Source organism: Tenrec ecaudatus, chromosome 1 (assembly GCF_050624435.1).
Source record: "Tenrec ecaudatus isolate mTenEca1 chromosome 1, mTenEca1.hap1, whole genome shotgun sequence".
In the NCBI taxonomy this organism is placed as follows: domain Eukaryota; kingdom Metazoa; phylum Chordata; class Mammalia; order Afrosoricida; family Tenrecidae; genus Tenrec; species Tenrec ecaudatus.
Genome location: NC_134530.1, coordinates 307,065,154 through 307,081,954, shown reverse-complemented (window position 1 = coordinate 307,081,954; position 16,801 = coordinate 307,065,154). Strand labels below are relative to the sequence as shown.

At 39.9% G+C, this 16,801-nt stretch overlaps 2 protein-coding genes and 1 non-coding gene across 3 annotated transcripts; 2 read left to right on the top strand and 1 right to left on the bottom strand.

Moving 5' to 3' along the window:
- The first annotated feature begins 810 nt into the window (after positions 1–810).
- Positions 811–1,770, top strand: LOC142441217 (olfactory receptor 2B11-like). The gene has a single exon (XM_075543273.1). It carries the CDS (start codon positions 811–813, stop codon positions 1,768–1,770), a length of 960 nt encoding a protein of 319 aa, XP_075399388.1.
- Positions 1,771–6,436: 4,666 nt separating this feature from the next.
- Positions 6,437–6,574, bottom strand: LOC142437760 (small nucleolar RNA SNORA7). The gene has a single exon (XR_012782282.1). It is a non-coding gene; the product is annotated as a small nucleolar RNA SNORA7 (small nucleolar RNA).
- Positions 6,575–13,391: 6,817 nt separating this feature from the next.
- LOC142441206 (olfactory receptor 2B11-like) lies at positions 13,392–14,342 on the top strand. The gene has a single exon (XM_075543262.1). It carries the CDS (start codon positions 13,392–13,394, stop codon positions 14,340–14,342), a length of 951 nt encoding a protein of 316 aa, XP_075399377.1.
- Positions 14,343–16,801: the final 2,459 nt, after the last annotated feature.

The following is a 16,801-nucleotide window of genomic DNA, read 5'->3' as shown; positions in this document are numbered from 1 at the left end:
TGCCCTAATCATTTTCTTTTTTTTCCTCCTCTTTTCTTTTTTTACATTTTATTAGGGACTCATACAACTCTTATCACAATCCATAATATACATACATCAATGAACTAATTACTCCCCATGACCCAGCAAGGGAAGTGCCAACTATTTAAGCAGAGCATAAAAGTAATATGTATCAACTGTTGGCAATGACTGAATCCAGGTTTTCTGATCCTATAGTCTGTCTACTTTTCTACTACATGGGTGGTTTTCAAACTCTCTCATTACTAGTAAGAAATATAGTTTTACTCCATTATCCAGATCACACAAGCTCACACATGCCCACAGCTGGAGAAAAACAGACCTAACAAACCATTAACATATAAATTAGACAAAAGAGTGGCTAGGGCCAACAGACCACACATGAAACGAATGGACACTTGTGGTGAGTGAGTATGGATGCTTCTGGTCCCTCTCTCGGTTCATTAGGTCCTCTGCTTTATTTTATTCCATTCTTCCTTTTAACATGAAAACTAGTGTGGATGTCCTTTACCTAATCATTACTTCATTCAAATGTGCCACATTGCATTTTTAGGTAAAATAACAGCTTTACTAGTGTATCCTTTAGAGGTACTACAAAATGATTATGCATGGTATGTAGAATTATATTTTTTTCTTACTTTTAGAAAAATAGTTTATCATATGTCTTATACTGACAAGTATCAAATCATGGAGTTCCAAGACACAGACAGTATCTCCAAAATTCATTTTGTTTTATTTAACAGAATTGTCCAACAATTAAAGCACTCCAACTCGACTCCGTGCATATGAGCAATGGCGGTGATGAATCCGAACAATGCGACCCTTCCAAAGGTCTTCATCCTCTTGGGTTTCTCAGACCATCCCTGGCTGGAAACGCCTCTCTTTGTGATGGTGCTCTTTGCTTACATCTTCACGCTGGTGGGCAACATCTCCATTATTGTGGTATCCAGGGTCGACCCTCGCCTGAACAGCCCTATGTACTTCTTCCTTTCCAACCTCTCCTTCCTGGACCTGTGTTTCACCACAACCACCATCCCCCAGCTGCTGCTCAACCTCTGGGGACCGGATAAGTCTATCAGCTATGGGGGCTGTGTGACCCAATTTTATATGTTTCACTTCCTGGGGGCCACTGAGTGCATTCTCTTAGCTGTGATGTCCTTGGACCGTTACATCGCCATCTGCAAACCTTTGAGGTACCCCGCTATCATGCATCAGAGACTGTGTGTCCTCTTGGTAGTCACTGCTTGGCTAAGTGGTTTGGGTAACTCCTTGCTTCAGTCATCCTTCACTGTGCTTCTGCCACTTTGTGGAAACAACCAAGTAGAAAGCTTCCTGTGTGAGGTCCCAGTGATGATTGAGATGTCATGTGTTGATACCACATTCAATGTAGCGATGCTCTCCATTGTGGGGACCTTCTACTCCCTGGTGCCCTTGTCACTGATTCTTGTCTCTTATGGGTTCATTGTCACTACTATCTTGAGGATTCGTTCCTCAGAGGGAAAGAAGAAGGCCTTCAACACTTGTGGTTCTCATGTGATCGTTGTCTCTCTCTTCTTTGGACCGGCCATCATTATGTATGTCCAACCCTCTGATACTAACTCCCATGACAAGAACAAAATCATGTCCCTGTTCTATAGTTTGGTGACTCCCATGCTTAACCCCTTTATCTACACCTTGAGAAACAAGGACATGAAAGGGGCAATAAAGAGACTTCTTGTCTCAGTGTGCTACTGGGGAAGAGAGCAAGCCTAAACCCTCCACACACAGCTCCGAGGATCTCCTGCTCTCCAATTACCCCTTGATTTACCTCCTCTGAAATGGTAGCTTCTTTAATATTGGTCCTATTAATATATATGGTTCATTCTACATTGGTATGATTTTGATTGTGTATCCTTTCAAGTGTGAATTCTAATCTTGTTTGTCTAAAATTTGCACAACAGTGGTGATCCTGTCATGAAATCCTTCTATATTTACTGACTCTGGAAATCCAAATCATGGGCAATATATAAATGATTATTAGATGAATACAATAATTTGCTGTCAGACAACAAAAGGTAACCCTATGATTTTAGGGGGTTTTGGAACAAATATACAAATCACACAGACTATACCTTCTTGCTATTTTGGCTATGATTTAAGGGCTCCTTTTTCATTCTCTAATAAACTCTTTTTATTAATTACTAGCAAGATCATATGGGTTCGTACCTTACATTCGATAAAGGATCCTCTCAACCACACAGCCATCAAAATGATTCTGACTCGTACCAACCCTACAAAACAGTCATCCCACCCCATAGAGTTTCCAAGGTTTTAAATCTTTATGGAAGCTGACCACCACATCTTTATCCTGCCGACATGCTGATGAATTTGTGCAGAACTTTCACTTGGCAGTAACTGAGGCTCCTCTGATTCTCTATCAAAAGGATCCTTAAAATGTCATACTTCATTCGTCCTTTCCTTTAAGTCTTAAAGGGACTCCTTCTTTTTAAGATATTTTACTAAAGCACATATTTCAAAAATTTTTCTTTTTCCCTAAAGGGAAAACTGAAAATTAAAATTATGAGAAACCTTGACATGGACTCCACTTGTGGAGAGCCATTCAGCCTTCATTGGGAAAATGATCCATATAAAATGGGAATCAGGTGTATCAGGCCACAAAGATGACACGCAAAGTTATATTTTTAAATATATTAAATCATTTAAAAATATTTATTGAAACTGAGCAGTAAGTGTTAACTAAAATTATAACAGAGGAAAAAGAGTAGTGGGTAAAATGAAAGAGAATGTAGAATAGATTGACTATCAGATCATTGTCTTTGTGATAGAGGTGGTGAAGTAATACGTTTGATGTGTCACAAATTTTATTTTGGTAATGACTTCAACACTCGATATAAACTGTCGTTTCTCATACTTATTTGATCCCTACCCTTAATAAACCTCCCATTTTGATGTGTATTTAAGATAACCATTCCACTGTATTCCTAAATACTATGTGCATTCATGTAAGGTCTGTAAGCAATGGCTCCTCCTTGGTGCCCTGAAGCATTAGCACTGCCTATTGACAAATGGACAGAGTGAGATCTGCTCTTCCCTACAATCAATAGCTAATGAAATATAATAAATGAATTTACTCTTCAATTTCAGCTCTATGCATTGCCATAAAATTTCCTTTGCAGATGTGAGGAAAACAATACTACAGTTTTGCTCTTGAAGAAGAGGCAACACCAGTGTTTGGGGAAAGCTTATTGGTTAGCACAGAGCTGCTGTTCATGAAAGATCAGCCTTGTACTTCACTATGTTCCCTTCCCGGGTGGGGCTGACCCCACATGGAGCTTTCATTCCCTGGTCTGACTTCTCCCAATAGACCAGTAGTTCTTTTCTTTGGGATTCAGTAATCTGGGCACTTAACAAGGTGAGTAAACCAGCATAAGCCTCAAATATCATTTAATAGCTAGTGTACAAAAATGTATTAATATATGTACTCATTTTCTACTGATGTTATCGTTAGATTCCCTTAAGTCTATTGTCAACTCTTATAGACCCTATATGACCAAGTAGAACCACGGCATAGGCTTTTCTGGGGTATGCTTATTTTAAGAGAATTCTGCGACATTGTGGGTTATGCTAAGGGATGTTAAGAGCAAGGTCAGCTGTTCGAGCCTCACAGCTGCTCTGTGGGAGAAAGGTGAGAGTTTCTGCACCAGTCAATACTCACAGCTGGTATTGAGTCAGAATGCACTCTGTGGCCTGGCTTTGGGGTTTGGGTTTCTTTGGGCATCTTTTGACATGTTCTCTCGTGGAGCCACTGGATGGATTTGAACTGCTACACTTTCAGTAACATCTGAGCACTTAAGCAGTTGTACTCTCTACCCACTGTTAATGCATTAAACAGTAAAGCAGGAGTATTTAACAGCTGAATTTAAGTCAATGTTCCCTACTCTATCTTCTGAATCTACTCCAAGAGAACAACTTTCATTAAAAATAAATCACATTATAAAAATAGCTTTGGGAAATCTCTGTTTATTCCTTGCATTTTGGAAGATAAAGTAATATATTGTCTGATAATTCCAAATTAGGCTCTCATATCATGTTTAATACAGTTCCCATCACTTTTGTGTCATATTATTTGTTATGTAGAGCAGGTGATAACAGCCGTTTAGGAAATGGCTCATTAGGAAACAATAAATTCCAGAATTGCAACAAGAAAAGAGATAAACTACAGAAAGCACAAAATTTCACTTTGATTAAGAGTGAATAAATGGTTTCTTATTAAGGCAATTTGTGGAATGTTGATTGTTACACCTAACAATCTTATTATAGCTCCCCAAATATATAAAAAATGATATTATTTATTCCATTAGGCTATAGATTTTGTGGTCCAATGTTATGTTAACAGTTTTGTAGCCAATATTCATTAGGAAAAGTATTTCCTTTCCCACACCAGATGATCTATTTTCATTTTCTATGGTACTCCCTTCAATGGAGGGGGTCAGGCTAATACTGGTTGGGGCCGGCGTATGATCCAGTCTCTTTGTGTATTGCTCTGCACTTTACGTTGCCCCCCTGGTTTGGCGTGTCATGGTGGGGTCCGTATGCATGTTCCAGTTCTGTGGGGACACAACCAATACTCTCCCCCAGGTGTGTTAGGGCCCTGTTACCCCCATGCCATCCACTCAGTTTCTCCCCATCCCGCTTCTCTCCGCACCTGTCCAACTTCCTCTTCTTTATGTTGACCTCTCATGTACCTCCCTAGGTGTGGCCTGTCATCCCTCCAACTATCTATGCTTCCACCCATTTATTGCGAGACAGATGTTTATTCTTCTATTCCTGGCATGCTGAATGTACTTACCTCAGGGACTCATATTATACCTATCTTTTTGAGTTTAGCTTACCTTGCTTAATATTATTCCTTCCATTTCTTCCCAAGAAACATATTTCATGTCATCGTCCATGCTTTTCAGTGCTGCATAGTACTCCACTGTGTATATGTGCCAAAGTTTACTAATCCACTCATCTATTGATGGGAATTTAGGCTGTTTCCAAGTCTTTGTGATTGTGAATTGTACCACAATAAACATTGGAGCACATATTACTGGCCGTGTTTTATTTGCTGCTTCCACTGAGTATGTACCCGGTAGTGGGATGGCTGTGTCATAAGGTAGATCAGTTTCCATTTTCTTTGAGAATTGTCAGATTGCTTTCCACAGTGGCTGTACAAATCTACACGACCACCAGAAGTGGAGGAGCGTCCCTTCTTAACCACACCCCCTCCAACATTTGTTGCTCTCTGATGTGCTGATTTGGACTAGCCTAAGGGGTGTTAGGTAGTAGTATCTCATGGTTGTTTTGATTTGCATTTCTCTTATGGCTAATGACCTGGAACACTTTCTCATAGGCTTATTGGCCATATGGGTCTCCTCCCTAGTGAAAGTTCTTTTCAGTTCTTTTGCCCACTTGCTTAGGGGGTTAACTGTTTTCCTCTTTTTTCAGGTCATGATGGTATTGTAGATTTTAGTAATGAGCCCTTTGTCCAATGTGTCATTACTAAAAATCCTTCCCAGTATATGGGTTGGTTTGTCACCCTCTTGGTGAAGTCTTTTGAGGTGCACAGGTGTTTAGTTCTTATTAAATCCCATTTGTTGGCTTCCAGTTCACCTGTGTGTGTACCCTTCCCTATTGCAGTGAGCCTATGAGTTCCCTAGGCCAGTGCTCTGAGGTTAGTCCCAATTCCCTCCTTGATGGTGCTGATGGTTTGGGGTTTAACTTCTAGGTCTGTGATCCACCTTGATTTTATTCTTGTGCATGGCGTGAGGTAAACGTCTAGTTTCATCTTTCTACATTTGGATACTCATTGTTTCCACCACAACTTGTTTAAAAAGGGCATCTGCTTCCCACTTGATGTTTTTGGGACCCTTGTCAAAGATCAGTTGTCTATATGCTGATGATTTTACTCCTGGGCTTTCTATTCTTTTCCACTGGTCTGAGTATCTATCGTCGTGCCAGTACCATAGACCACTGTAGCTGTGTAATAGGCATTAAAATCGGGTAAGGTGAGTCCTCCAACTGTGTCCTTCTTTTTGAGGAGTTCTCTGCTAATTCTGGGTTTCTTCCCTGTCCATATGAAATTGGTGGTCAGTTTTTCTTTGAAGAAGGTTGATGGTATTTGAATTGGAATCACAATGAACTTGTAAATTGCTTTAGATAGGACTGTCATCTTCACTATGTTGAGCCTTCCAATCCATGAGCATGGGATGTTCTTTCATTTGTGGAGGTCACTTTTGGTTTCCTGTAGTAGGGTCTTAAAGTTTTCCTTATATAAGTCTTTAGTATTTTTTGTTAAATATTTTCCTAGGTATTTCTGTTTGCTCTTAGCTACTGTGAAGGGTACTTCCTTCTTCTTTTTTTTTTTTTACCTGAACACTGTCGCAGAGTATCTTCCAATCACCAGCTGCTGAGCAAACTGGGAATGGAATGGGTCTCTGACAGGCTTGTTTTCCCTCCCGTCTCCGAAGCTGGCAGAATACTAGCTATTCTCCAGATGCGATCCTGGGAGGTCGAAGGGTACTTCCTTCTTAATCCCCTCTTCTAGGACCCTATCCGATGGGTATAGAAAACCTACCGACTTCTGTTTATTGATCTTGTATCCTGCTACTCTTCCGTATTCCTCTATTGCTGTAAGTAATCCAGCTGTGGAGCTTTTGGGGTTTTCAATGTACAGGATCATGTCATCTGCAAATAGCTATAGTTTCACCTGCTCCTCTCCCGTTTGGATCCCTTTGATGTCCTTCAGTTGTTTTATGTTGTGAGCCAGAACCTCCAAAACAATATTGAAAAGAAGTGGGGACAGAGGGCCTCCTTGTCTTGTACCCTTTATCAGTGGGATTGTACTTAACTTTTATCTATTGACTATGATATTGGCCCTTGGTTTTTCATATATAGCTTGTATAATCTTAAGGAACTTACCTTCCAATCCTATCTTCATGAGCGTCTTGATTAGGAATGGGTGCTGGGTGTTGTCAAATGCTTTTTCTGCATCTATGGATATTATCATATGTTTTTTATCCTTTTTCTTCTCAACGTGATGTATAATATTGATGGATTGTTGGATGTTAACCCGTCCCTGAGATGCATCTTAGGCCTGGTCGTGGTGGATATGTTTTATACATGTTTGTGTTCTATTGGTCAATATTTTGTTAAGGATTTTTGCATCTATGTTCATTAGAGATGTTGGTCTGTAATTCTCTATATCTGTGGGGTCTTTGCCATGTTTGAGTATCAAAGGAATGCTGGCTTCGTAAAATGAGTTTGGGAGTTTGCAATCATCTTCTAAGTTATGGAATACTTTGTGGAGGATTGGTGTCAACTCTTCCCTGAATGCTTGGTAGAATTCTGCTGTGAAACCATCTGGCCCTGGGCCTTTTTTGGGGTAGGTTTTGGATGACCTTCTCTATTTCTTCTTTCACTTTGGGTTTGTTGAGGTTCTTGAACTCTGTCTGAGATAATCTAGGGAGGGACTGTTTTCCAAATATTTACCCAAGTCTTCCATGTTTCTGAATTCATTGGAATACAGAACTTCATAGTACTTTGTGATTATCTTTTTAATCTCATTGGGGTCTGTTGTTATTTCCCCTGATTCATCCCTCATCCTGGCCATTGATGGTTGTTCCTTTCTATCTTTGGTAAGCTTTGCCAGAGGACTGTCAACTTTGTTAATTCTTTCGGAAAACCAGCTTGTAGCTGCACTTACCTTCTGCATTGTTCTCTCATCTTCCCACTGGTTTAACTCTGCCCTGATTATTATTATTTCTTTTATCTTACTATTGGAGTGGTTGTTCTGCTGAATCTGTTCTAGTCATTTGGAGGTTTTGTGTTAACATATCTGTCATACGCCTTTTTCTTTTTTTATATATGCATTTAATGATATCAAGCTACCTCTGATAACTGCCTTTGCAGTGTCTCCTAAGTTTTGATACGTTGTATTCTCATTCTCGTTAGTTTCTAGAAACTTCCTAATATCCTCTCTGATCTGGGCCTGTACCCATTCATGTCGTAGGAGATCGTTGTTCATTCTCCAATTGGTTGACCTTGCTTTTCTGGACATCCTCTTATTAATCTCCAGCTTTATGGCATGGTGATCTGAGAAAGACGTCTGGATAATATCAATGTCTTTGAATTTACTCAGGCTGGTCTTGTGTCACAGCATATGGTCTATTCTAGAAAAAGATCCATGTGGAATTGAAAAGATTGTGAAACCCTTTGCTTTTGGATGGAAAGCTCTATAGATGTCTATTAGGTCCTGTTGCCTAAATACATTGTTTAGCCTTCTGGCCTCTTTGCTGAGCTTCTTTCCCTGTGATCTGTCTTTCTGTGTTAGTGGAGTGTTAAAGTAACCCACTATGATTGTTGAGTCGTGATTTCTTTTTCCATCATTTTAATAGTCTGTTTGACGAAATTCTCCGCACAATTATTAGGAGTGTAAATATCCAATATGAGAAGTACGCTCTGGTTTACTGAACCTTTGAGCATTATATAGTGTCCCTCTTTGTCTCTTTTCATGGTTTCGATCTTGAGGTCCATTTTGTCAGAGATTAAGATAGCCACCCCTGCCTTTTTGGAGTTACCATTCAACTGGTAAACTTTCTGCCAACCCTTTATTCTTAGCATATTCTTGTCTGTGCGCTTAAGGTGTGTCTCTTGCAGGCCACATATTTATGGATTATGTTTTCTGAGCCATTCCTCAAGCCCTTTTCTTTTAATTCACGGATTAAGTTCATTGGAATTCAGAGTTCTTATCACTATCTGTGGATTCATAGTTGCCATACCCTGTTTAGTGTTTTGGGTCTTTACCTGTCTCACTTCATATCAGTGTGCTGTGTTTGAGTGGAGAGTTTCTATCCTGTCCTCTTTCCCATCTGAGACCCTGTTGTCCTGGTAATTGTTGCTGGCATATTGGCTTCTAGATGGAGATGGGATATATGGTGGTCTCCTGTTTTTTTCTTGCTGGAGGTTGAACCTCTGGCCATAGTGAGTCAGGCAGCATCTTCTGCAGGGTCAGATGTTTTGCAGCAATTCTTTGAGTCTTTCCTTGGCCTGGAAGACCCTTATTTCACCATATATCTTAATGGATAACTTGGCAGGGTACACGATTCTAGGGGAGGCATTATTTTCTTAGAGTTTTTGGAAGATGTTGCTCCATTCTGTCTTCCTCTTCATGGTATCTGCTGATAGGTCTGAACATATTCTTACCTGCACTCCTTTGTATATGACTGTCTTCCTTTCTCCTGCTACTCGTAAAATTTTCTTTTTCCTCTAAGTTGGATATTTTTACTATTATATGACAGTTTATTGCTTAATCTGCCGGCCCTGTGAGCAGCGCAGGCTCCACAGCAAGTTGGTCTGAGCTGCTTTGGACAGGGGTGGCTCTGGCAGGAAACTGCAGACAATGCCACTTGTCCTCTGCCCAGGCTCAGAGCTCGGGGCAGGGGGCCGCTGGAATCCCCGCAGCGCACCAGGGAGGGTAATGCTACTCTCGCAAGAGTGCAGAACCCTGTTGCTCATGCTCCCAGTGGGCAGGGGCACCCACTGTTGCGCCTGGCGCTTTCTACACTGAAAGGGGCCACCGTCAGCAGGCAGAGTTAGCGCCCCGGGCTGCAGCTACAGGTCTTGCAGGCCAGCCTGAAGTGACTCCAACTACAGGTCTTACAGGCCAGCCTGAAGTGGCTCCAGCAGAAACGCAGTGTCAGGGTTAGAAGTGGGAAGGGCTCTGGTGTGGCTTGCGCACACAGGAAGTGCTCAGCGCAGGTTCCAGGGCTGGGAGTTGAGCTGGCAGTAAGCTGAAGGAATGGGTGGCGGGGCAAATGGAGTGCCAGTGGAGAGGTCCCAGGCAGCAGTAGGGGTGGATGGTCCCCCAGGGGGTGGCCAGGCAGCACCCGATGGGCTGCAGATCAGTTACCCGGGCCTTGGATGAAAGGAGGGAGGGACGTGGTCCCAAGGGCAGATGCTGCCACAAGGAAGAGGAGAACCATGGGAAAGGGAAGCTGCTGTCCTATTGGGGTCCTGTGAGTGGGCAGCTGCTGTAGGGGGTCCCGCAACTGCTATGCATCTCAGCAGGGCAGGCAAAGACTCTGGGATCAGGGCCCAGTCTATATATAGTTAGTCACTTCCGCGATGGTGGCAGCCTAATGACTGGAGATGTCCCAGGAATCTGGTCCTGTATCGCCAAGGCCACTGCTCAGGATAAATGCGTGGGGTGAGGGTGAGGTGCTGTCCCAGGGAGATATTTCACTCACCAGACTCCTACCACTCGGCTACCTGGACACCAAACCCGCTTTGTTACAAAGAACTCTCAGCGTATGCAGGTCCCCTGGTCCGGCATCTTCCCAGAATCTAAAATGATTTTTTTTAATGGTAAGGTTTAAAGTTCTGTGTGTGTGTGTGTGTGTGTGTGTGTGTGCATACAGGTCCCATTTAAAAATAAATCTATAAAGACTTGCTTTTTTTTAAAAACCATGTGGCAGTTTGAACTATTGTGAATTTTTTCTCAATCTCAGTCATTCTGCAGCCAGATTTCTCAGAAAAATAAAAATAAGTACCTATTGTAATCAAGTTGATTCAGATTCATACAGATTACATCTGAAGAAATAGAAACCCCTATAAATATTCTAAGTCCACAATAAAAAGGAAATTGTAATTGTGCTGTGTGATAAGCATTGTGTTGCTAAATTCACTGTCATGGTTTAAACCCACAGCAACGCCTATGGAGAAACATGAGACTCTGCTCCCTATTTAGGATTGTTAAGAATCAACCTTTTGGATCGTGGCATAGCACTTAACCTCTGCGCCACTAGGACCCTTTGAGAATAAGCAGACATCTATTATTTCTCAAAGCTGAATTAGGGCAAATTGCGTCTACCACTTCCCACTCTTTCATCTTTTATCTACAGCTTCTAGAAGAATAACACATAATAGACACTTAATAACAATTGATCGGTCAATTGATTAAATAGATATATACCTTCTACAAATTTCTTTTTAACATACTCCTTTCATTGTTAAGACCAAGTGAAGAATTTTAATATAGTTAATGTTAGAACAGATAAAAGTCTATACTATGGTGCTATAGCACAAATATTAAAAGAAAAGAAATGTTTGCTTACTTAAATATCATTTGAAGATAATTTTCCCACTATCTCTCTATAGGTAAAACTGGGTTTCTCTGAAGAATTTGGATTTCTCTGCCTTTAATTTACAAGGAATGTTAAAAAAATATTACCCTAAGAAAAATATAAATGAATAAAAATTGGACTTTAAAACCTAACCCAATTTTCTTGCATTTTCCCCCAAATACAATGAAATTTCTATTAAATTGTAAAAATAAATGAACTGTTCCAGAATTTTTTTGACCTAGAGTCCAGAATTCAACCAGGTGTAGAAAATACCAGCACTTACAGTTCTATTTCACTAAGGCAAGGAAAAGTTAGAAGGTAGTTAACACTCTAGGGAATTTCTAAATTGTATCTTGCCAAGAAATTTCCACTGAGGTTAATCATCTATATGGAGAACAAAGTCCCATGACTGTATATAAAGAGTCACAACCTTTTCTTTATGTCATTTTAGATGGAAGAGGGTTTCTATTAAATCATGTAAGTGAATATTAAACAACTCTATGTTATGAAGTAAAGCCACTGAACACTGAGAATCTTTCATCTTTCTCTACATTTATTATTGATTTTTCCAATTGAACAAAAGATAAGAATTTCTAAATGACATCAAATCTGTTTCACCTCATGTGACCCAATGTAACAAAGGTTGACTGCTAGCTCTCAACCTTGATTTAAGGTAGGTGTTTGGGCTGTGAGGAACTTGACCTATGTATTAGGATGTGTTCTTGTGCTAGACAAATGTAGTTTGCTTTAATCTTCTTGAACAACCTTGCTGTATGTTATAATCTTTATACAAAGATGCCTCCTAAATAATGCATGGATAAATAAAAGTCTTTCAAGATGAATACAATATCATTATAATTTAAAACATTGAAATGTGTCTTTAAAATTTGTTGTAGGGGTACTACTATTTGCATTAGGGAGTGATCACATTAATTGGTTTCTATGTAAGCACACAAACATATTTTGAAATCATTAACATATGTAAGCCTAGTCATCTCAGTAATATGGGTAAATTAAAGGGAATAAAATACAATCCCTATGAGACTTCTTGTGAAAGTGTAAGGACATTGTTAAAATTTGGAAACAACCTGGAGAAAAATAAAAATTATCTGTTTTATTTTTGTAGTTCTGAAGGACTCACCATCAAAGAGGGTACTGTATTTCATTAACTATTCCACTTAATAACATGTGATCATCTTATTGAGCTAATTACTCACCATAACACAGCGAGGGAAGTGCCAAGTATTTAAGCAGAGCATAAATGTTATATGTATTAAATGATGGCGGGACTGGATCCAGGTTTTCTGAACCTATATTCTGTTTACTTTTCTACTATGTGAGTGGTTTTCAAACTCTCTCATTACTAGTAAGAAATATAGTTTTACCCTGTTATCCAGATCACACATGCTCACACATACCCACAGCTGGGAATATTAAACCTAACAAACCATTAAGATAGCATACAACTGTTAAGATGAATATGAATAAAGATATGCCATCCTGTGATTTTAAACACTGATTCCTGGTATCAATGGGCTCTATGGACAATAATCATTGGGGTTGTGTTTTTTTTGCAGATACTGAATGTTGCTATGTTTCTTTTTATAATAAAATTTCTACATTGCTAGAAATTTGTTTTAGAGTTGGAAGCACAAGTAAGGAAGCACACACACTCTCTGCTGGCTGTTTCTGTGTAAATCAGACTGATCCAAGTGGAGCTTAATCAGTTTTAGACATACCTGAAGACAGCACATGAAATAGACAAAAGAGTGGCTAGGGGCAACAGACCACTCATGAAAGAAATGGACCCTTGTGGTGAGTGAGTATGGATGGTTCTGGGCGCTCTCTCGATTCATTCAGTCCTCTGCTTTTTTTATTCCAATCTTCTTTTTAACATGAAAACAAGTGTGGATGACCTTTACCCAATCATTATTTCATTAAAAAGTGCCACATTGCATTTTTTAAGTAAAACAACAGCTTTACTAGTGTATCCTTTAGAGGTACTACAAAATGATTATGCATGGTATGAAGAATTATATTTTTTCTTTTAGAATAATATTTTAACATATGTTTGATACTGACAAGTATCAAATCATGGATTTCCAACACACAGACAGTATCTCCGTAATTAATTTTGTTTTATTTAATAGAATTCACCAACAATTAAAGCACTCCAACTCGACTCCATCCATGTGAGCAATGGCAGCGATGAATCCCAACAATGCGACCCTTCCAAAGGTCTTCATCCTCTTGGGTTTCTCAGACCATCCCTGGCTGGAAACACCTCTCTTTGTGATGGTGCTCTTTGCTTACATCTTCACGCTGGTGGGCAACATCTCCATTATTGTGGTATCCAGGGTCGACCCTCGCCTGAACAGCCCTATGTACTTCTTCCTTTCCAACCTCTCCTTCCTGGACCTGTGTTTCACCACAACCACCATCCCCCAGCTGCTGCTCAACCTCTGGGGACCGGATAAGTCTATCAGCTATGGGGGCTGTGTGACCCAATTTTATATGTTTCACTTCCTGGGGGCCACTGAGTGCATTCTCTTAGCTGTGATGTCCTTGGACCGTTACATCGCCATCTGCAAACCTTTGAGGTACCCCGCTATCATGCATCAGAGACTGTGTGTCCTCTTGGTAGTCACTGCTTGGCTAAGTGGTTTGGCTAACTCCTTACTTCAGTCATCCCTCACTGTGCTTCTGCCACTTTGTGGAAACAACCAAGTAGAAAGCTTCCTGTGTGAGGTCCCAGTGATGATTGAGATGTCATGTGTTGATACCACATTCAATGTAGCGATGCTCTCCATTGTGGGGACCTTCTACTCCCTGGTGCCCTTGTCACTGATTCTTGTCTCTTATGGGTTCATTGTCACTACCATCCTGAGGATTCGGTCCTCAGAGGGAAAGAAGAAGGCCTTCAACACTTGTGGTTCTCATGTGATCGTTGTCTCTCTGTTCTATGGACCGGTCATCATTATGTATGTCCAACCCTCTGATACTAACTCCCAGGACAAGAACAAAATCATGTCCCTGTTCTATAGTTTGGTGACTCCCATGCTTAACCCCTTTATCTACACCTTGAGAAACAAGGACATGAAAGGGGCAATGAAGAGACTTCTTGTCTCAGTGTGCCACCGGGAAAGAGAGCAAGCCTAAACCCTCCACACACAGCTCCGAGGATCTCCTGCTCTCCAATTACCCCTTGATTTACCTCCTCTGAAATGGTAGCTTCTTTAGTATTGGTCCTAAAAATATATATGGTTCATTCTACATTGGTATGATTTTGATTGGGTATCCTTTCAAGCGTGAATTCTAATCCTGTTTGTCTAAAATTTGCACAACAGTGGTGACCCTGTTGAAATCCTTCTATTTTTACCGACTCCAGAAATCCAAATCATGGACATTAAATAATTGATTATTAGATGAATACAATAATTTTCTGTCAGACAAAAGAAGAAACCCTATGATTTTAGGGGGTTTGGGAACAAATATACAAATCACACAGACTATACCATCTTGCTATTATGGCTATGATTCAAGGGCTCCTCTTTCATTCTCTAATGGACTCTCTTTAATATTTACTCACAAGATCATATGGGTTAATATCTTACATTTGATAAAGGATCCTCTCAACCACAGAGCCTTCAAATTGATTGTGACTCATAGCAACCCTACAAAACAGTCATCTTACCCCATAGAGTTTCCAACGTTTTAAATCTTTATGGAAGCAACCACCACGTCTTTTTCCTGCCCACATGCTGATGAATTTGTGCAGAACTTTCACTTAGCAGCAACTGAGGCTCCTCTGATTCTTTATTATTAGGATCCTTATAATGTAGTACTTAATTTGTCCTCTCCTTTAAGTCAGAAAGGGACCCCTTCTTTTTAAGATATTTTACTAAAGCACATATTTCAAGTAATTCTCTTTTTCCCTAAAGGGAAAACTGAAAATTAAAATTCTGAGAAACCTGGACATAGACTCCTCTTGTGGAGAGCCATTCAGCCTTCATTGGGAAGATGACCCATATAAAATGGGAATGGAGTGTATCGGGTGACAAAGAATGACACTGAAAGTTATATTTTAAATATTTTAAATCATTTAAAAATATTTATTGAAACTGAGCATTAAGTGTTAACTAAAATTATAACAGAGGAAAAAGTGCAGTGTGTAAAATGAAAGAGAATGTAGAATAGATTGACTATCAGATCATTGTCTTTTTTATAGAGGTGGTGAAGTAATACGTTTGATGTGTCACAAATTTTATTTTGGCAATGACTTCAACACTCGATATAAACTGTCGTTTCTCATACTTATTTGATCCCTACCCTTAATAAACCTCCCATTTTTGATGTGTATTTAAGATAACCATTCCACTGTATTCCTAAATATTATGCGCATTCATGTAACGTCTGTAAGCAATGGCTCCTCCTTGGTGCTCTGAAGCATTAGCACTGCATATTGATAAGTGGACAGAGTGAGATCTGCTCTTCCCTACAATCAATAGCTAATGAAATATGATAAATGAATTTACTCTTCAATTTCAGCTCTATGCATTGCCATAAAATTTCCTTTGCAGATATGAGGAAAACAATACTACAGTTTTGCTTTTGAAGAAGAGGCAACACCAGTGTTTGGGGCAAGCTGATTGGTTAGCACAGAGCTGCTGTTCATGAAAGATCAGCCTTCCACTTCACTATGTTCCCTTCCTTGGTGGGGTTGACCCCACATGGAGCTTTCATTCCCTGGTCTGACTTCTCTTCTCCCAATAGACCACAGGTTCTTTTCTTTGGGACTTAGTAATCTGGGCACTTAACAAGGTGAGTAAACCAGCATAAGCCTCAAATATCCTTTTAATAGGCTAGTGTATAAAAAGTATTACTATACCGTACTCATTTTCTACTGATGTTATTGCTAGATTCTCTTAAGTCTATTGTCAACTCTTATAGATCCTATGTGACCAAGTAGAACCACGGCATAGGCTTTTCTAGGTGTGCTTATTTCAAGAGAAGTCCTGCGACATAGTGGGTTAAGCTAAGGGATGTTAAGAGCAAGCTCAGCTGTTCGAGTCTCACAGCTGTTCTGTGGGATTAAGGTGAGGGTTTCTGCACCAGTCAATACTCACAGCTGGATGAAGAGTCAGAATGCACTCTGTAAAATGGCTTTGAGGGTTTGGTTTCTTTTGGCATCTTTTCACATGTTCTCTTGTAGAGCCACTGGATGGATTTGAACTGCTACACTTTCAGTAACAGCTATGAACTCTAGCAATTGTACTCTCTACCCACTGTTAATGCACTAAACAGTAAAGCAAGAGTGGTTATCAGCTGCGTTTAAAGCAATGTTCCCTATACTATCTTCTTAATCTACTCCAAGAGAACATCTTCTTTTTTTTAAAAAGCCACATTAAAAAAAAAAACACCTTTGGGAAATCTCTTTTTATTCCTGGCATTTTGGAAGATAAAGTAATATATTGTCTGATAATTTCAAATTAGGCTGTTACATGTTTAATACAACATTTCCCCCAAAATTTTGTGTCATATTATTTGTCATGTAGAGCATGATAACAGTAGTTTGGGAAATGGCTCATTAGAAAGCAATAAATCCCAGAATTGCAACA